The following is a 20,050-nucleotide window of genomic DNA, read 5'->3' on the forward strand; positions in this document are numbered from 1 at the left end:
AAAACTGCCTTTGTGGTCTTTCATACTTTGCATGTCTTGGAACAAAAACCACAGACACACCCAAGGTTAAAAGTATAATGTTGTCACGGTTGTTACGGTTCCATTATGAAACAGGTTACATTTATCAGCAGCATGTCTTAGACCACCCATATCTTTCAATTGAGCTGTAAATTTCGTGTCAGTGACATACCTGTAAAGTTTCTTAACTTCATCTTGAGTTTGTGTGACATTATTCCATTTAGAAATTCTGTCCATAGCCAGACAGGGAGGCACATGCATAGGTGTGTGCAAAAATAGGTGCTCCAGCTGAACACATCCCTATTTCCTGTACCTTTTTCCAAGTATTTATGAGTCACATCCAACAAAGTTTTAAACAATGGCTTCACTTTGATGGCAACTACACACCTAGAAACCTTCCAGACTACATTTGACTTTTAGTAGTCAATTGAGTGCATACATTTACAGCAAATTGTTGTTTTTGGTCATAGTTTTTCCCTTTCGAGCCAGACGTTAATTGATTTAGTGAGGCTGTTGTGGCAAAGGATTTGGCGCACACAGCAGTACAAGGTAAATGCATGTTTATTCACTGTTGCTTTTTAAGCTGTTTGTTCTCTGCAGCTGAATATGTGCTTAGAACAGTTCTGTCCTGTTCTCTCTATCTTCTCTGGGCTCCAGCAGTTACTCAAATAGGGAAGGCTTAATAACACAATGCCTGCCAGGACACCACACACCAGGACCCACTGGACCACCCCTCCACTGCATCTGAGATACATATCACACCATCACCTCACTCATAATTTTGTTAAAATAAAATAAAAAATTAAAATTGCTCGTTAATCTATAGTCAATCTATAGTCAGTCAAAAAAGAAGGAAAACAAAAACCTAATTTGTCCTTAAAGTTGGGAAATTACTGTTACACCAGTCAAAACATGAAAAAACCCACAGCTTAGCTCAATAAGATAAATATCTCAGAATGAAAAAGTACACTAAAGAATGAGCTCAACTAAATTTTAAATATACAAAAGAGATTTAAAAATTCCAAATCTAAACACGATACAATAAAGAGATTAAATCTTAAATGAATTAAAGTATTGTTTTTGCATCTGTAAAATTATGCAGAGTTAATGGAGTTGGAGTTTAGCATTGCAGCACAATCAGGTTTACATAAAGTGGACAAAGAGCCCTTTTATTCACTCACAGGTGACGTCCAAGCCGTACAGTCATCATGCATTCCTGTTTTTCTTGCTGCAACTGTTCAATGTCAGTTCTGTGAAAGATAATTCTTAAAAGGTATTATCTGTGGATCTGTGTATTGACAAAGACTACAGGTCGTGACTACATTTAACCGGAGCAATAAAGCTATTTTTACTTGTGGCTATTTGCACAATAGAAGGGGTAAAAAGAGATGACACACCAGTCTAATGAACTTGAATGCTTGCACCTGCACACCTGTGTTTTTCAATATTTTGCACAACACTATATCATAATTATTGTATCACAACATATGGATATATTATACTATATTTTCATGAATCAAATAAACCTCTTTTCAAAATGTCAATTTCTGGAATTTGCACATTAGCTGTTCATTATTATGTCATAACTGTTCAAACTCCAGGAAAGGTAGAAAAATGTGTACTCTAGTTATTTGTAGTGAGCACTGTAGAATTGCAAACATTTTCCAGGGTAGTCAGCGATGTCATTGCAAAAACACGCTTAAATGGTTTTGACCTTTTTTTAAAAAAAAGAAATGTATTTTAAATGAGATCGAGTTTGAACACACTTTAATATAACAGACGGTCATGTTAAAAACGGCACTAAAAGCTTGTGACGAGATGCTCGATCCTCCAGCTCTGCCCACTGCACTGCTGAATGATGAGTTCATAGTAAAAGTTTGCTCCCTGGGCGATTTCAAGGCATCTGTTTGTTGCTTTGTTTATGATTGCTTGGCCCTGCCACAGTTTGAGAGAAAGTATGAGGCAACAGTGCACAACAAGTGTTTGTAAAAAAAAACATTGGAGTATGTCAGTAGGAGCATCTGAACATTTTTGACTTTAGCACCTCCCACCAGTGGCACCTGAAAAGACACTATACAGGGATGCCATTTAAACATTACCATGATTGTTATCGACCAAGATCTTACTTGTTTGAAGTCCCAGTGCATGTGTAGTTCATTCGTTTTTGCCAGTGGACACTCCTGCAGGGTGGGAGAACTTCCAGAGCCTGGATCAACCAGGCAGCGATCACTGTTATAATTGTGAGATGTAATCCCCCCAATGATTATTTCACCATCTGTGTTGTAGTAGCAGTGCTGTTAAAAGGAAAAGTAATAATTTCAGATTATTTTTTAGTCATATTTATTATCCTGGTAGTTTGGTACTCTACATTACCTGTGGTTGTTGGAAGTTGCATCCATGCAGGATGGGGATATTTCCTGGAACAGGTCCTTGGTCCACACAGTGGCTCTTATGAAGGTCGTTCCGTAACTGGAGTGTCAAAATTGCTTAATTGCTTTGTACTGAATCATATACTCACTGTGTGGGTACAGTTTCTCAAATATATATTTAAATCTCCTGGGCTTTGCTACTACATGTTTTTTTAAACTTTTTTTTTTTTTAATTTACCACATTTAGAGTCTTAAATCATGGAAATCCTCCTGAAATACAACTGAACTTTTAACACAACCACATTTCTTATCTTGAACTTACTCTAATAGATATTTTTGTCCTTGTGACAAAGTGCTCAAAAAGCAAAATAAAAAGCCACTTACCACACCATAACCCAACATGTTATCCCATGTTGACAGACTGGTGTAGACATTTTCCAAGTACCATTTGAAGGGTTTACATTTAAGCGTCTCTCTGAGCTCCTTCCTCTGAGACACATCACCAATATCGACCACGTGATCCTGTGTGTCAGATGTCACACCAGAAAGCATGATTTCCACAGTAACATTCTTATTTCTGATGATATTTCTGATCAATAAGAAGAAAATATTGTATAGACTTTATTGTATTGTATAGACTTATACAGTGAACTTTTAAATAGAACAATATATTTAGGGACAAAACAGCCAACCACTAAAAGGAAGCATCTCTCCTGAATAAATAGGACAAATAGTATGCCAGGTACAAAAAAAGTTGAAGAAAGACATTCCTCAGTTTAAGCTTGTAATTGGTAGTGTAAGCTAATTTGCATTATAAAGTAATTTATAATATAGGCCAGGGGTCGGCAACCTGCGGCTCCGGAGCCGCATGCGGCTCTTTAGTCCTTATAGTGTGGCTCCGCGTGGTTTGGGAAAATAAATTAGAAGTATTTAGCTGAAGTGTATTTTATTTGTCTTTAGTTCTTTTTTAACTTGTAGCTCTAAATTGGAAGATTATTGTGATATTGAAATATAAAAATAAAATTATATTTTATTATTTTTCATCGCTCAAAATAAGCATCACACTCGCGGAAGCCGGTGTACCCGCCGAAACAACGTGCATTTATCGAGACTTTCAACCCCAGGTAGGGCAATTATGGATCTTCGGATCCACATTATGCCAGCAGCTGTTCTTCACTGTGAACTAAGTTAAAAACAAACACCGCTCACACCTTACAGATGACAGCTTACAGTCCTTCGTAAAGATGAAAGTGACTTCGTACAGCCCCGATTTGCAGACGCTGTGCGCAGAGGTTCAGGAGCAGAAGTCCCATTGTAAACATACCACAGCAGACCCGACGATGTTTCCATGAACACACTTTTCAACATCTCAGGTAAAATACATATTTAGGCAGAAATTTGCAAATATCTATTTTTTTTAGCAGCATGGTGCTTTTTTTCCAATTACTTTTTAAAAGTCAGGTCAAGGCTCCAAAAGCCCAAAGGCGATATGAGGGGGGCGGCTCACAACAGTTTTTGTTTGCTGGATCATTGTAGTTCAGCTTTCCTTTTGTTATATTTCTTTAAGAGTTCAAAATGTGTTAATTACATAAATAAAATGTAATTTTCTCTGTAGCACTTCATGGATTTCACAAGCAGCACACCTTAGTTGCTCTGTGGATTCTTTTAAAAAGCAGTTAAAAACTTTTCTTTTCAAACAAGCCTTTTGTTGATCCACGTATTTTATATTCTTTACATTATTTACATTTGATCTTTTACATTGCGTATAATGTCTATTGATTGTATTGTTTATTTTAATCTTTGTGTACAGCGCTTTGTGACTGCCTGTCTGTTAAAAGCGCTTAACAAATAAACTTTACTTACTTACTTTAGTTGTTCACACAAAGCATAAAGGTAAAAAACAAACAAACAATATATGCAGTGTTATCTTCATTTTAGGTGTCAAAAAGTATTTGCGGCTCCCAGTGTTTTCTTTTGCTTGGAAACCGGGTCCAAGTGGCTCTTTGGGTGTTAAAGGTTGCTGACCCCTGATATAGGCTATACATACTCAGCTGTGATGATCCAGATCTGTCCATATAGAAATAAACTTTATTGGATACCTACTTTTCTTATGTTCGGGTCCATATCTATATCCTTGGACTCTGTTAGAGTAGCCTTGCAAGATTTGCAGTTTGTGTTTGTGTGGGTCTCAAACTTAAATGAGCTGTGGGCCCCTGCTGGCACTGTCATGTCATGTGAGGGACACTTTAGTGTTCAAGTAGTACAAAAAAACCCAACCAAACAAACAAGAAAACACTCACAAATATTTCTGAAAATGTAGTCTTTCAAATACTGTATAACAAGACAAAATTGCAAACGTGAACACAACTTTTTTCCCTCCCTCTTAACTAACTGAAGTCTTTCATTGAAGTACCAAATCAGGGCTCGCAAAATTTCAAAATCTCTGGTAGCCCTTCCGGCAGACACTCTTCAGTTTTTGGTAGCCCAAAATAAATTTAAGTAGCCTGAAAAAAAAGAGGACAATTTTTTGATTGACTTAAAAAATTGTTAAAACACAAATTACAACAACTGTAAAAGAATACAATCATCAACTCAAATATTTGGTTCTAATTGAACAGAAATTTCTATGAACTTGTAAGAACTGTGTAGAACATGGATCAGTCTGTGTCAGATCCTGAATCTGACATTTCCACTGAAGTCACGGGTAAGAGGTAAGTGGAACCAAGATCATTTGCTTTGTTTGCAAAGGCTGCTAAATTGTGCCAAAGGTAGTTCACTCTTTGCAACATCGCGCTGTTCTAAACAGCTTTTTCTTCTGCGTTTCTTCTGGACTTCTTGTTGTGCTTGGTTTATTTTTAGTAGTTTTTTTGCAATTGGCGTTTGTTCTGGGAAAGATACTGCAGACTGAGCAATAATGCATTTCTTGCATTTCTCATGGGTTCTAATGGGGTCTTTCTTAAAATTACTGGTCCCAGTAACAAAGGTGCTTGTCGACTCAGAAATCGAGGGAAACAAGACACACCCGGCAGAACATGATGTTATTTAGCTCGTCATATTCCAGCCACAGAAATTCTTTTGTCCATGAAACCAAAAAAAGCTGCGCTTTTGTTTTTGCCTCATAGCCTGATTTGTCATATCTTTTCCGTTTTGTGATCGGCTTTTCTTTGGTGGTCCCTTCTTCACCCTGACCTGTCTTATTTGGCTCTGCAGAACTAAAATACCTGCATAAATCCATCTGCTTTTACACAGGCACTTGCATAATGATCAGCGATTCTCTGCGCAATCAACCTGCATCACAGGTTTAAGCTTGCTGCGGGAGATTTCACTTGTCACGTTTGAATAGTAAGCTAATGAGTGATAAGACGATGTCAGAGGAACTGGTGCGCAACTAATCTGTCACTCACCAATCAGTAGCTGCCGCTCTCTCACAGTTTGCGCCATCGCAAAGTGAAAGTGAAGCAAAAAACAAGCGGAAATTCAAACGCGATTTCAATATGTCACATACTGACAGCTACGTTTGCCAAAGAATGCAAAAGCATTGACATATTCTTTCTTCCTATGACAGCCTGACGGGCAGGGCTGAGATGGATTTTGGTGGCCCGAACAGAAAAATCGCTAGCCCCGGGACGTCGGGCTAGCGATTTTGCGAGCACTTGGTCCTCTCTTTCTGGCCAGACATGTAGCAGCACTTCTGCTATCATTTGGCTTCTATTTAACAAAATAAAAATGCAGAAATAAGTGTACACATTAGTTTTTGACTCTGTCACTGAACTAACACAGCCAATCCCTCAACATGTTTCTCTGCTCATATTGCCTTCATATTAACTCATTTTTAACATTGTACTCAACAACAAACAAATCCAAGAAAAAATTTCAGGGGCCAAATTGCATTATATTTCTTCACGTCTATAAGTACCACAAGTAGGGGTTTGAGACCCCACCTACAGCAGACCATGGAAACTAATACCATTAAGCTCGTGGCACACTGATCTTAATGCCAGATGAGGTTTGAAACTCTCCAGTTTCTGAGTCACCAGTGTTGGTGGCTTTTACACACTATGTGTCGTCCTATATGGTGACTCCACCAATAACTTTATACAGCCTCACCTTTTGTCTGAAGTAACATGTTATATTTTCCATTAGACTCCCCTCCCTGAAAGCCCACTTTCGATTGATTAGCTACCATTTTCTTATCAGAACTCAGTGCTTGAAAACCCCGCCTCCTCATGTCTGCGGTGACCATATAAGGAAATCTGTGCCAAACTGACATAATGTTAGCACAAGACTGGAAACAAACATTGCAAATTAAGCTAACAGGGGTTGCATTTACACATACTGAGCTAATTATTTCGAAATCTAGTCACATTTCAGATGAGTATCCAATACATAACAGAAAAAAGCAAGAGTGCAGTAGGTACAATTTAAATTAATAAATGTGTGTGAAGAAGTTGAATTAGGTGAAAACACCTTTAGATCATTAGCACACATGATATGCAGTATTTTTAACAGACAATGTTTCAAGAATACAAAATTTTACAGCGTATTCATGTGAAGGACAGATTTCACATGTTCTGTTTATAATCTAATGAGTTTGACAAGTAAAACACTCAAGAATACATATACTAAACTAGAGATGGCACGATACCACTTTTTTATGTCCGATACGATATCATAAATTTGGATATCTGCCGATACCGATATGAATCCGATATAGTGTTTTTTAATCAATAAAACTGTTTTTTAATATCTTGCTGCTTTTTGTATAAGTTCATACTCAAGTTAAAAACAAAACAAAACACTAAAGCTATTCTGTTAAACCTGTATGCAAAAAATACACTGCACCCAAAAAATTTCATAGTTCAGCAAAACTGATCAATCTAATAAACTTAAACCTGCTCCATCCTCCCTATTCTGGTATTTTAAAGAGTAAGCATCCTAACTAATCGGGCTCTAAAACTCCCAGCAAAAAAAAATAGGGAACCCCCTCCACCTCATGATGCTTAATCGATGTAATCAACTTTAATTTGATGCAGTGTGAAAAACAATGCACAGAAATCAATTATTTTTCAAGAATAATTAAATAGATTCAACATCTTTCTTCAACAGAACTGCAGAGATGGTACTTTCCCAAAGGAAAAAGTACTGTACTAGGGTATATTAGACTTAACAGTTACTATATACAGTTATGGACTTCTATACATTTTACATCAGATTAAAACTTTGGGTGTAAGATTCAGATAATTATTTATTAAAAGCTCGACATTTTAAATGAGAATAAGAAAGAAAAGTATGTCTTTGTGCCCCCTTCTCCCTGTTAATGCCCTATCGGCCCCCCTGGCTAAACTTTGCTAGATCCGCCCCTGCACAGTTACCAGCTGTCAGCTGCGTAGAAAAAGATCCTGGTGTAGAAAGTAATATTAAATACATTCTAACAACAGCTGATCAAGCTTAAACGTGCTGCTGTTGTTCAGCCGCTGGTTTCCTCTTTCTGGCACGAAGTGGGCCAAAAACAAACAAGAGACACGGACTCGCGACAGAAAAGCCGATCAGCTGATCATTGATCAGTTTCACATTGAAGTAGCAGCAGAAGAGAGAGAGAGAGAGGCAGTCGCTCTATATATCGGTTGATAAGCTTAACGCTGGAATGCTTTACAAACATTCAGAGATGAACTTACACACTTGCTTTACTTCTCTCTGGGGTAACTTCCTCGGAGATGAAATGCTGGTTTGGTAGCGAAGCTCCAAATACTCAACCAGACCGCCGACAGGTCTCACACGCCACAACCGCTCTATCACATGATGCATACTGCTCCAAAGTGCTACAGTTATGAGGCGAGTTACGGCGTGTCGCAAGTTTTGTGAGGTGCTTTTTTGATATTTAATGGATCGATTACATTTTTTATTTCGCTCCGATCCAGTAATTTACGTCAGTATCGGACCGATACCGATACGTAATATCGGATCGGTCCATCTCTATACTAAACATAAACTTTAGATTATAAATCATCATACAAACCTCCAGTGGGACGTTCCACGCGATAAATACATTTTTCTTGTATTCATCTAACCAGATATCTGCCACCCTCAGAGCATTTCTTCTCATGGCAGGGCTGAGATCAGGTGCATATGGTTTATGGGCCCTCTCGATGTGGGCTATCCTCGAGCAGGGCACAACCTCTATACTTCCTCCGCACAGCCACACCTGAGTAGACACAGATCAGACGGCCGTGATCGGCAAATCTTCAATCTTAAATAGTTTAAAAGCGTGGACTATAATATTATTACTAATAACTTACACGAATTCCAAGTTCAACATTTTCCCCACCATAAACTGTCATCCCACCATCCAGCCCACCAATTTCTCCAAGAAAAGCTCTGTCTGCTGCAAAGATTCCCATAACAGAGGGACTCCTGTGCAAAAACCAACACATGAGTTTTTTTCCCCAACAATTCTCTACCTATATTGTCTGCAATCCAATGTCACTTGAGATACATTTTGTGATGCTGTCTCTATCGCCTCTTTGCTTGCACGCTTCACGTACTTCCCCGGTTGTGATTCATCCATCTTCTTTACCCACTCAGAGCTAAAGTGCTCGTATGTGCACCACATTGCCCAGTCAAAGCCATGAGAAAATGGGATATATCTTTCCACGTGTAGGTCATCAAAATGGACCTTATCAAAGACAGGGGACACTACAACAGTCCTGTCAGCTTTGATCCTGTCCAGCAAAGGTTCTGCCCTGCAGAAGAGGAACAAATAAGACACCAAGAGAACTTTCCAGTATGTCATTTTTCTGTTCATAAGATTTCATCCAAAATTACTGTTTTTATCTGAACTTGAAGCGCTAGCAAAAGAAATAATTCATTAAATAAGGAGGGAAACAGGTACTTCATTGGTGGAGGATGTGTTCCTCGACTTCCTACTTTACTCTTGTTTTCCTGGGGGAAAAAACAAACCATAAAGTTAAAACATGTACTTACCATCCTTCTGTGGCTTCAATATGGGCATCTAAAATGGCCACAACGTCAGCTGTGGCATGCTCCCAACCGGATATCCGGGACTGTGATAAGCCCATTTGTTGCGTATGTCTCACTTTCTTCAATAATCCGGGCATCTCTTTGTTAATTTGATCTATGTAGTCTTGTAAGGGTTTTCCAAGGTCATCTGGAATTGAAATAGAGATCTGTGACAAAGCTGATGTAGTTCAAAATACTGAGTGACATTAGCGAGGACTATCTTTGTAAGCTTACTGTAATTGCTGTAGTCATCCACCAGAATGATTTCTTTCAGCAGCTTCTTTGGAGTGTGGGTGATTATACTTTGTATTGCTCTCTTAATGACAGACAGGGCCTCATTTATGTAGATGAGTATCACACTGATGCTTGGCAGATCTTTGGGATATTTCTTTGCCAGACATCTAAACGGCGTGAGATGGTGTGTATTAGATTAATGTTTTAGTAAGCTCAAACAGACCATTAGCCCAGCCCCGTTTTTCGAGGTTTACTTGGGAGTAGTGAGATAGTTTTAAGCTCTTCTAGGACAAAGGATGACAACATTGGAATTTGCAGCAGAAAATAAATAAATAACTAAAAATACTTGACCGTCATGGATCTCATTAATAAAATGTACCTGCTGTCTCTTGTGTCTTGAAGCTTCCTGTCAAGTGGCAGCTGGTTACTCAGGAAGGCATTGTATCCATAAATCTGAAACAGACCTTCAGCTTCCTTCTGCTCTTGTTCTGTCAGGCCATCGCCCCACTTGGTAAACAGGACGGAGTTTGGGTATAACTTTGGCATAACGATCTTCTCTTCTTCTTTGTCCACATTTCGTAAAATGGAATTTGTGAAATTCTTTTGACCTAAAACCTCGGTTAGCTTTGCTTTTGTGGAGGTTGAAAAACAGAAGGATGAAAACTGTTATTCATGGTTGGGGCAAAAAAAGAAGAAATTGGCAGAATTGTTTCGACTTATCAAGTGCTCTTCAAAAATTCGTCACACAGATCAAATCTAGCATGCATCTTTCCCCCTTTGGGTTCCTAACATTGAAAAAGAAAAAAAAAAGTACAACACCACCTTCATCATGGCCATATTTATATCTATATTACCGAATTTCCCAGGGGAACCCACCCGAGGGATTAATAAAGTTTTATCTTATCTTATCTTATCTTATTTGTTATGATTAAATACAACAACCAAAACATGAGCAGGGTAAAGCAATGTCTATAGAAATGAAAAATGGATGAATACGCTTGAAGACCATATGAGATGGACCAAGCTGTGTTTAACAGCAACATTCGCCAAGAAAACTATACACAGGAAACCTTAGTGGACAATTCTTTTTTTATGCAATGAATAGCATTAATGAAAAAGCATTGAAAGGAGATTTCTCATTGGTTGCAACCCTTATAGTTAGCAGTCTTGGCTTGCTCTGTCTCATTCAGTTCTGCTTTCAGGTAATGGTAGCGGTGGTGGCGATGTAGAATCCCAATAGCATTTTGCTCTACACTGGAAGCACATCCTCCAGACCAACCACCAACCAACACCACCATGACTTAACAGAGCAACTATTCATAAAAAGAGAGCCATGAGATTGGGAGTACACATTTACTTTTGACACACATACATTTCTTGTGAATGGTGGATTTTTACAATGTGATAGCTAATAACAGGTTAAGCTATTTCACTGAAGGGTAACTTTATCAATAATGTTGAAAAGAAGTCAGCGTGTGAGAATGTGAACTTTGAAACTGATACTCACTCAGTTTGTTTAGAGTCTGTTCGATCCTCTCCAGTTTTCTCTTTAAAAGTTCTTGATCAGCTACTCCCTCAGGAATAGATTTTCTGGGTGTACAACTTCTATTTGTGTAGATGATGAAAATGTATAGTGACAACAGAAATGATCCGATTATTCCAACTCTTCGTATGTTTAGCTTCATTGTGGTTTCTCACAGAGGATCACAGTGTAATTATGTCCTCTGCAGCATTTCAGCTTTCTGTGTCCGTTTGAACAGGCTTTAAAACTCAAGCTGTATAATAAATCATATCTTATCTTAAAGTTTAAACATTTCTGAAAGAAAAAAAACTCACACAGCTATTAAATAGTCTTTTACTGACGTAAAGGTGCAGAGGTGATGCCAACAACCGTTATCAGGCTAACAATAAAGGTTTCAAAGTACACACAGTAAATTTCATGTGCTTGTAAAACTTACTCAGCCTCCTTTCTTTTAAGATAAGATAAGATAAGATAAGATAAGATAAGATAACTCTTTATTGTCATTGCACAGTCATACATAGTACAGTAGTACAATGAAATTGGAAAAACTGTCCTACGTCGGCACTACATATAACACAACACGACACGATATGACACATCACAACGTAACAAACAACACAACACAGTATATTAACTTAGTATAAAAAAGAAGAATAAGTGTATGTGTATTGCACACTGTTATTATTGCACATTAATTATTATTGCACCTTGTTATAAATATAAATATTATTGTTATCGTTTTAAACATTGTTACCTCCCCCTAAAAAGTCCAGGGAGGTATCCAGTCAGGTCAGCTATTTACATTGATCAGGGCTGTTGCCCTGTTGTAAAAGCTGTCCTTGAGTCTATTTGTTCGGGACCTCAGCAGCCTGAACCTCCTGCCAGACGGCAGCAGCTTAAACACCCGGTGTCCTGGGTGTGTGCAGTCCCGTAGAATGTTGCGTGCCCTCTTGAGACAGCGAGTGCTGTACAGGTCCTTCAGGGAGGGAAGAGGATGTCCAATGATTTTTTGGGCCATGTTGATGACCCTCTGGAGTGCCTTTCTGTGTGCTGTGGTGCAGCTGGAGAACCACACACCGATGCAATATGTCAGCACACTTTCAATGGAGCAGCGGTAGAAGACGGTCAGCAGCTCCTTCTTCAGGTCCATTTTTCTGAGGATTCTCAGAAAGTGGAGACGCTGTTGGGCCTTCTTTAAGACCGCAGAGGTGTTAGAGCTCCATTGGAGGTCTGTGTCTATGTGCACACCCAGAAACTTGAAACTGGAGACCCTTTCCACGCACTCCCCGTTGATGCTGACAGGCTGCAGCTCGGACTTCCTCCTTCTGAAGTCAACTACCAGTTCTTTTGTTTTGGTGGTATTGAGGTCCAGGTTGTTGTCTGCACACCAATCTGACAGCCTCTGAACTTCAGCTCTGTATGCAGTCTCATCTCCCCCTGAGATGAGCCCCACCACAGTGGTATCATCTGCAAACTTGATGACTGTGTTGTCTGGGTGGGAACTAACACAGTCATGTGTGTACAGAGTGTACAGTAGGGGACTCAGCCTTGTGGAGAGCCGGTGTTGAGGCTGAGGGCTGAGGAAAGATGAGGCCCCACTCTAACTCTCTGTACACGGTCTGAGAGGAAGTCTCTGATCCAGCGGCAGGTGGTGGAAGGAAGTCCAATTTCCAGCAGTTTATCTATTAGTCTGTCCGGGAGTATCGTATTGAAAGCAGAGCTAAAGTCAACAAAGAGCAGCCTGGCGTAACGGCCCTGCACTTCCAGGTGAGAGATGGTGGTGTGGAGCGTTGTAGCAATGGCATCTTCAGTTGATCTGTTAGCTCTGTATGCAAACTGGAGCGGGTCGAGTGTGGGTGGCAGGCAGGACATGATGTGACGTCGGACCAGTTTCTCAAAGCACTTCATTATAACAGGTGTTAGAGCAACTGGTCGGTAGTCGTTGAGGCTGCTAATGTTGGTACGCTTTGGCAGTGGGACAATTGTGGCTGACTTTAGGCACGGCGGGATGCAGGACTGGGACAGTGAAGTGTTGAAGATCTTAGTGAAGACCCCAGCCAGCTGGTCTGCACACTCTTTTAGGACCTTTGCGGTTACCCCATCTGGTCCGGTGGCCTTCCTGGGGTTCACTGCCCTCAGTGTGCGCCTCACCTCATATTCCTGCACTATGAGGCTTGGTAATTGATGTAAAAATATTAGCACATTTAGGATAAATGACAGCCTTGAAGCATTAAATATTACAGATAAGATTATGCTTGTTGTCCATTTCTATTTTTCTCTCTTCTTTCTCTCAACCAAAAGTTGAACACAGTAAAGCAATAAAATGTGTGTGAAAATAAAAAGAAAGGTCAGATGGTTATTGTAATAGCACCTCAGTGAAGGACGAACACCTGGAAGCAGGAATTCTCTTCACCCAACATGCAATTTATTTACAGATGCTGACAACAAGGCAGGTTGGTGGTATGAACCACAAAATAAGAAAGCTGCAAAATGCAAACTTACAACTCCATGGCTCTTAGTCTACTAGCCAGCACTTAATCCTACAGTGCCATCTCAAACTCTCCCTCAGGATCATCAACCAGGCTTATAAAACTTAAACCTCTTCACAGAACAAACCAAGTAAGCAATAATCCATTAACTGTCATAATAGATGTTTTGCAGAAAAGCGTGGCAAAGACGTTTCCATATTTCCTATGAATTTTACTTTTATGTGCACCGGGATAGAATATGTGAAGTAAAATGGATTTGTTGTACAGGGTGTGCATGTGTGGCTGCATGAGGTATGGTGTTGTAGGTAAATGCAGTGCAACTCATGCCACCATAGTAAAGACATATACTTGGCGAGACCCTGCTAAGATTTCACAACTGTGTAATTCTATTTCATATTTTCTGACAGCCTCAAAGTTTCCAAGTACTAGAATCTGTAGTAATATAGTTTTTGTGGCTTATTGTAGTTTCTGTTTTATCCCGGCGTTGCGGAGAGGGGTGTTCGAGTTATCTCCACCAGTGAGAGTATAGCGCCTCCGGTCCTGGGGTAAGCCGTTAAAACTACTTTTATTAGCATTCACAATTACCGGAGGCTAAGGTTATATTTATCTGTTGTTTTAGGGTTTGATTGCTGCCTTCACATCTCTGTGGCAAACTGCCCGACCTCAATCGGAAGAGTGAAACACCTTCCCAGCTGCTGTTGTGAGGGCTCCTCCTCAGTGGAGCCTGCTGTCTTGTCTTGTCTTGTCGTGAAACTGTTTTTATTAAGTAGGCTTACCTTTTTCTGGTTCACCTGGTTTTATTTTATTCTGGATTGCTGCTTGTACCCACGCCTCTGTGATCGGGCTGGAGCGATCCTCTGCCCGAGTGTCGTGCTGGGAACCTTAAACTGCCTCAGTTGCCGATCTCAGCCTGTGGGGAGCCAGACCGGCTTGTGTTCTTTTTGTGTGATTTTCTTTTGGGTCCACGGCTGCTGGTAAGTCCAAGTTCCACGATTGTTTTATTTTCACTTTAGGACACTGTCAACAACGATGCTACATTTTGCTTTCTAATATTTCATTTATTTTAACCATAAATAAAACTGTATTAATATTGGAGCCAACCTGCCTCGGTGTGCATCCTTGAATGTGTGCGGCCTCTTTTTATTCCTTTTATCTATTTTTCTTAAATATATATTTCCTGGGGGTGAAATTCCCCTAGGTGGCGTTGTCAGAATAATAGAAGAATAAAATATCCCTTAAAGAAAGTGTCATTTGCTGTTTGTGTCAGTGCCACAAAACACCTCAAATGGGATGTTCCAAGCCACGTTAACGTTGTGCTTGTATTCATCCATCCAGATCTCTGCAACTCTGAGGGCATTTCTCTTCATGGCAGGACCCAGGTCAGGCATGTAGGGCTTGTGGGCCCTCTCGATGTGGGCGATCTTGGAACATGGAACAACTTCAACACTGCCTCCACATGTCCATACCTACATGAACAAAGTGTAACTTAAAAATTATAAAATTGCACTTTGCAAGGATAAAAAATGCAACTACAACTATAGTCCACAATACGCATTTTCTTAAAAAGTAGATGACAAATACAGAAATCATAGTTACTTTACCATGAAAGAGAACTTCATGACTCTATGATCTTTACTCACACGAATTCCCAGCTCAACATTTTCTCCAACATACACTTTCATTCCTTCATCAAGGACTCCAATTTCCCCCAGAAACTTTCTATCAGCAACCAGGATCCCCATGACAGATGGACTCCTAAAGTCAAAGAAGAGAACCATATTTTACAGCTCTATACTGATATAACAATATTTAATAAACCAGTTAGATTGAAAAAAAAAATAAAGTTAATAAGGCTGTTGCATTGGCTAAATGCTGATTTCACTTGAACTTACTTGCCAGGCAGTGAACCGTCATTAAGTTTGTAATACTCGGGTGTAAAACTCTCATACATGCACCACAGAGCCCAGTCGAAGGCGTGTGCACTGGGATGATATTTAATAACTTTGAGATCATCAAAGTTGACTCTATCAAACACCGGGGAAGCCACCACAGTTCTGTCAGCTTTAATCTGTGTCAGCAGAGGTTCAGCCCTGTATGAAGGAGGGGAAAAAAGGAAATGGTTCATACAATTTCACACAATAAATTTTCTCAAATGCTGGTGAGATGTCTTGTTCAATACTTTTCAATCACGTCATGATGCTTGATTGTGACTTCTGGATGGCAGCTAGGGCTGCCACAAACGATTATTCTGATAGTCGACTAGTCACCGATTATTTTTGCGATTAGTCGACTAATCAGATCATCATCCATTGGACGTAAAACGTACAGCTTATTGCACCAGCAGCATCTGCTCTTATATAACTATCATTAGCTTACAGCTTTAAGCGTTTAAGGTCTGTGCTAACTAAAAATAAAGACAAGATGATAGTTTATTAAATTTTAATGAAATTTGCAGATTGTTTCAGTGGAGTTTAATAAACTCCTTGCTATCTAAAATATAACAGGACACCGGAGTAAATTCTCGAGCATCTTAAATCTCTTTTCAACTTTAATCTCAGCCAAACAGATTTACTCAGGAACAAATAAAATACTAAAAAAAGCCAAACAATAACATTTTTAAGTTATCTAAGTGACTCATATGTCATGTTTAACCTGAGTAGCGAAAGACGGCGGTGGGTTTGAAGACGATTTGCTGGGAGTCCGGTGTTCTCACGGCGCTAGTTAGCCTCGCCCCCGGCTCGCTAACGAGCTAGTGGGTAACAGACGTCTCCGAAAACGTCGGAGCGCTTTTGAAAATATGCGGTGTCTTGATAAACTGAGCAGATATTTGAGGTTTACACAGCTACATTCTTACCTGAAAATATGTTAAACGTTTATTTTGTGACCCAGAAAGAATAATAAGAGTAATATTAAAACTAACTAGCTGCCGCCATTGTTGGAAACTGAGCTGGGCTGCGCTATGAATTCTGGGATACAGCTTCTTCTTCTTCTTCTTCTTCTTCTTCGGGGTTTAACGGCAGCTGGTTCCTTGTACATGCAGTGCTGCCATCTTCTGTTTCAGTCCGTTATTACACTCTTAAATCCTGCTACTTATTCCTGCGGCTTTTGGGATCTTACAAAGCGTCAAACGACGTGTCGACTATTAAATTAGTCATCGACGATTTTGATAGTTGACGTAATCGTGACTAGTCGACTAATCGTGGCAGCCCTAATGGCAGCTGGTAAATATTGGTATTAAGTGGAAGTCACCTGCACTTGGTGTCTTTTACAATTAAAATACTACACCCATGTTCAGCTTTTAAATTATGCAAAAGCTTGGAACACTTGGTCACTTTGTTGTTCTAGAAATCAGTCTTTGACGTAAACCTACGCATACAGATTAGTATTTAAGGTTTGACTCTCATCATCCACTGGAGCACAAACTGGGTGTCATCAAAATGCTACAACACAGAGTGAACACCAGTTTTCACAGATATGTATATAAGCCGTCCAAACAAGAAAACTAGTCACAAACATGTGACATGATGATCTTCACTCAACTTTTGATGGTTTGTTTGAATTGGCAGATGTGAACAGGAAAGGAAAATGAGAGGCGTGCACATAAAACAACATGTTAACAGCCTGTATTGACTTACAATAATCTGCATGCCCTATAATTACTTTTTTTTGTCACAGATGTTCTTTCTTTATAACCAGCCTACCATTAGAACTATTGTCGTCCACTATTATTATCTCCTTCAGCAGGTTTTTAGGAGTGCGGTCGATGATGCTGCGCAGGGCTCTTTGGAGAACAGACAGGGCTTCATCCAGGTACATGAGCACCACACTGAGACTTGTCAGGTCCTTGGGGTAACTCTTTTTCAAACACCTATTTATTAAAAAGAATTATATGAAATACCACTGTATTTGTTTAGAAATTTGAAATATTTGAGCAAGAAATGAACTGAGTGGACTAAACTGTCTGGATTTTTTTTCTTTGTATGTACAGAAGAGAGAATGAAAGATTGAAATCATATAAAATGAAAGTTGTACCGAGGATCTCTGGTATCTGGAAGAGGTCGATCCAGAGGGAGGCGATCGCTCAGATAAACATTGTACCCATACTTCTCATACAGGCTCTGAGCCTCTCTTTGGTCACCCTCAGAGAGATCCTCCCCCCATGTCTTGAACAAGGCCGAGTTAGGGAACAGTTTTTCAGACTTTTTCATTTGGGTCTCCTTGTTTTGGGTTTGGATATTTGCATCATCCTCTGTCTGCTTCAATGTCTGCTTTTGGACTGTTGGACCTCTGCAGATTTTCTTTGCTCGTCTCTGTGCTCTCCCAGCATTTTTTGCATGACATCCTGTTTTTGCTCAAAACGTCTGAGTGCATCGTCTTCAGTTGAAAACGATAACAAATTGGAGACATCAACAAAATTTTAAAATTACAGTATAAAACACATTTATAGAAGACGGACAGAGACCTGTGTTGTAATTTGATTTCATCTGTCATTAACAAACTGCATTACCATATGTATCTTTATTTGGTTTAAAGTCCCATGGTTATCATGCAATAATAATAATAATAATAATGAGGAACATTAACCCCTGACTTAAATCACTGAGATTACTGATCATTTCCTCCAGATCGGAAGAGCTCTTGCCGTGTGTCTATCTCTTTATCAGTCTCCTCTCTATGTCAGGGCAACCGTGGCTCAGGGGGTTGGGAAGCGTATCTGTAACCGGAAGGTCGCCAGTTCGATCCCTGGGCTCTCTGTCCTGGTCGTTGTGTCCTTGGGCAAGACACTTTACCCTACCGCCTACTGGTGTTGGCCAGAGGGGCAGATGGCGCGATATGGCAGCCTCGCTTCTGTCAGTCTGCCCCAGGGCAGCTGTGGCTACAACTGTAGCTGCCTCCACCAGTGTGTGAATGTGAGAGTGAATGAATAGTGGTATTGTAAAGCGCTTTGGGTGCCTTGAAAAGCGCTATATAAATCCAATCCATTATTATTATTATGTTGGTTTCCATTCTTCAGAAAGCCAAAGTACAGCATGACCCCCATAGTGCCCACCAGTGTTGGTCAAGTTACTTGAAAAAAGTAATCAGTAACTAATTACTGATTACTTCCCCCAAAAAGTAATCCCGTTACTTTACTGATTACTTATTTTCAAAAGTAATTAGTTACTTAGTTACTTTTTAAAAACACGATTTACAACCTGAATAGGTGATAAAGCGATAGATCTTTCAGCCCAATTCTACTTTTTCTACATAATCCATCATATAAAATGTAATCAAATGGAAAAGTCTCTTTTTAAAACTTGTTTTATTAGTTTTAATCTTTTAACTTTATGCATCAAGCAAACATTTAATTATATTCAACATTCTCTGACTGGAAGAAATTAGTTTAACATTTAAACCTATTTTCTGCACATTCCAGCTCATAAAATAAAATATTTTTTGTGTTTACACTCAGTCTTTCAAATAGATGCAAGTAAAACACAGCAGAAAATAAATAAAGTCAAAGACTCAGCGGTCCTGTTGCTCTATTTTCACCTGTAAAGCAGGAGTGGGGTAGGCGGAGGTTTACCCTGGTGCAGGTGTGCCGCGGTCAGTGGAAGAATCCGCGAGTTTCTCTGTGAGTTTCCCATCACGTCTCGTAGCTACTCGGTGCTTGTTCGGAGGTTTAGGGTTTTTTCGCTGTAAAAAGAAGTTTTCTTCCCACGCACAGCGGACACTAATGTTTTTGTCACTTTTTATGGAATCAAACTCAAAGTAAGGTCAGTACTTCCACGCTTTAAATGCTGCATGCTCATACTCTCTCCTGCACTCCATATATGATCCATTGTTGATCTGCACACAGCTGTTGTCACGAACCACTGTCATGAGACATTCTCGCAAAAAAATCACAGTTTTAGTAACGCAGCGTTCCTACGGGAAAGTAAGTTTTTGCGATAGTAATCCCTTACTTTACTCGTTACTTTAAAAAAGTAACGCGTTACTGCCCATCTCCAGTGCCCACTAATAACAATAGTCGCTTTGTCAATGTTACCCTCATTCTGATAACACCGACTTTCTAGCCAGATAATAACACGTCAGAGGACACACAAAAACACACACAGTACTGACCTAACTGACACTGTAACTCCTGATGTGAATGTCATAAAATCGTTAGCTGAGCAGAGGCGTCAACATCCCTCCACTCCCAAAAAAGTGACTGTGACCTCTCACATATTTTCTCTGATGAAAAGCAAAACTGAAATGTCTGAACAGCCTAAAATTAGCTTGAAACTGGTCATAAAAGAGTCATCAATGTAATGGACAAAAAATATATACTGTTTTTAAATCTCTTCAAAATGTTCAGTTATTTGTTCATGATTATGTCATTCAGCCTGAACTGTTTAAACTCCTGGAATCATGCAGAT

The 20,050-nt window shown here is 39.6% G+C and overlaps 2 protein-coding genes across 2 annotated transcripts; both read right to left on the reverse strand.

Moving 5' to 3' along the window:
• Positions 1 to 1,552: 1,552 nt before the first annotated feature.
• Positions 1,553 to 19,268, reverse strand: LOC113027500 (putative polypeptide N-acetylgalactosaminyltransferase 8). Its single transcript, XM_080303956.1, has 10 exons — positions 17,682 to 19,268; positions 17,351 to 17,517; positions 9,369 to 9,552; positions 8,930 to 9,127; positions 8,684 to 8,798; positions 8,404 to 8,589; positions 2,772 to 2,909; positions 2,392 to 2,487; positions 2,145 to 2,312; positions 1,553 to 1,953 (listed from the first exon to the last, which is right to left on the reverse strand). Exons 1-10 carry the CDS (start codon positions 17,855 to 17,857, stop codon positions 1,819 to 1,821), a joined length of 1,563 nt encoding a protein of 520 aa, XP_080160082.1. The 5' UTR covers positions 17,858 to 19,268; the 3' UTR covers positions 1,553 to 1,818.
• On the reverse strand, positions 14,435 to 16,740 carry LOC145429832 (putative polypeptide N-acetylgalactosaminyltransferase 8). The gene is made up of 4 exons (XM_080303957.1): positions 16,302 to 16,740; positions 15,542 to 15,739; positions 15,290 to 15,404; positions 14,435 to 15,115 (listed from the first exon to the last, which is right to left on the reverse strand). The coding sequence occupies exons 2-4, from the start codon at positions 15,598 to 15,600 to the stop codon at positions 14,897 to 14,899; spliced, it is 393 nt and encodes a 130-aa protein (XP_080160083.1). The 5' UTR covers positions 15,601 to 15,739; positions 16,302 to 16,740; the 3' UTR covers positions 14,435 to 14,896.
• Positions 19,269 to 20,050: the final 782 nt, after the last annotated feature.

This window comes from Astatotilapia calliptera, chromosome 7 (assembly GCF_964374335.1).
Source record: "Astatotilapia calliptera chromosome 7, fAstCal68.1, whole genome shotgun sequence".
NCBI lineage: Eukaryota > Metazoa > Chordata > Actinopteri > Cichliformes > Cichlidae > Astatotilapia > Astatotilapia calliptera.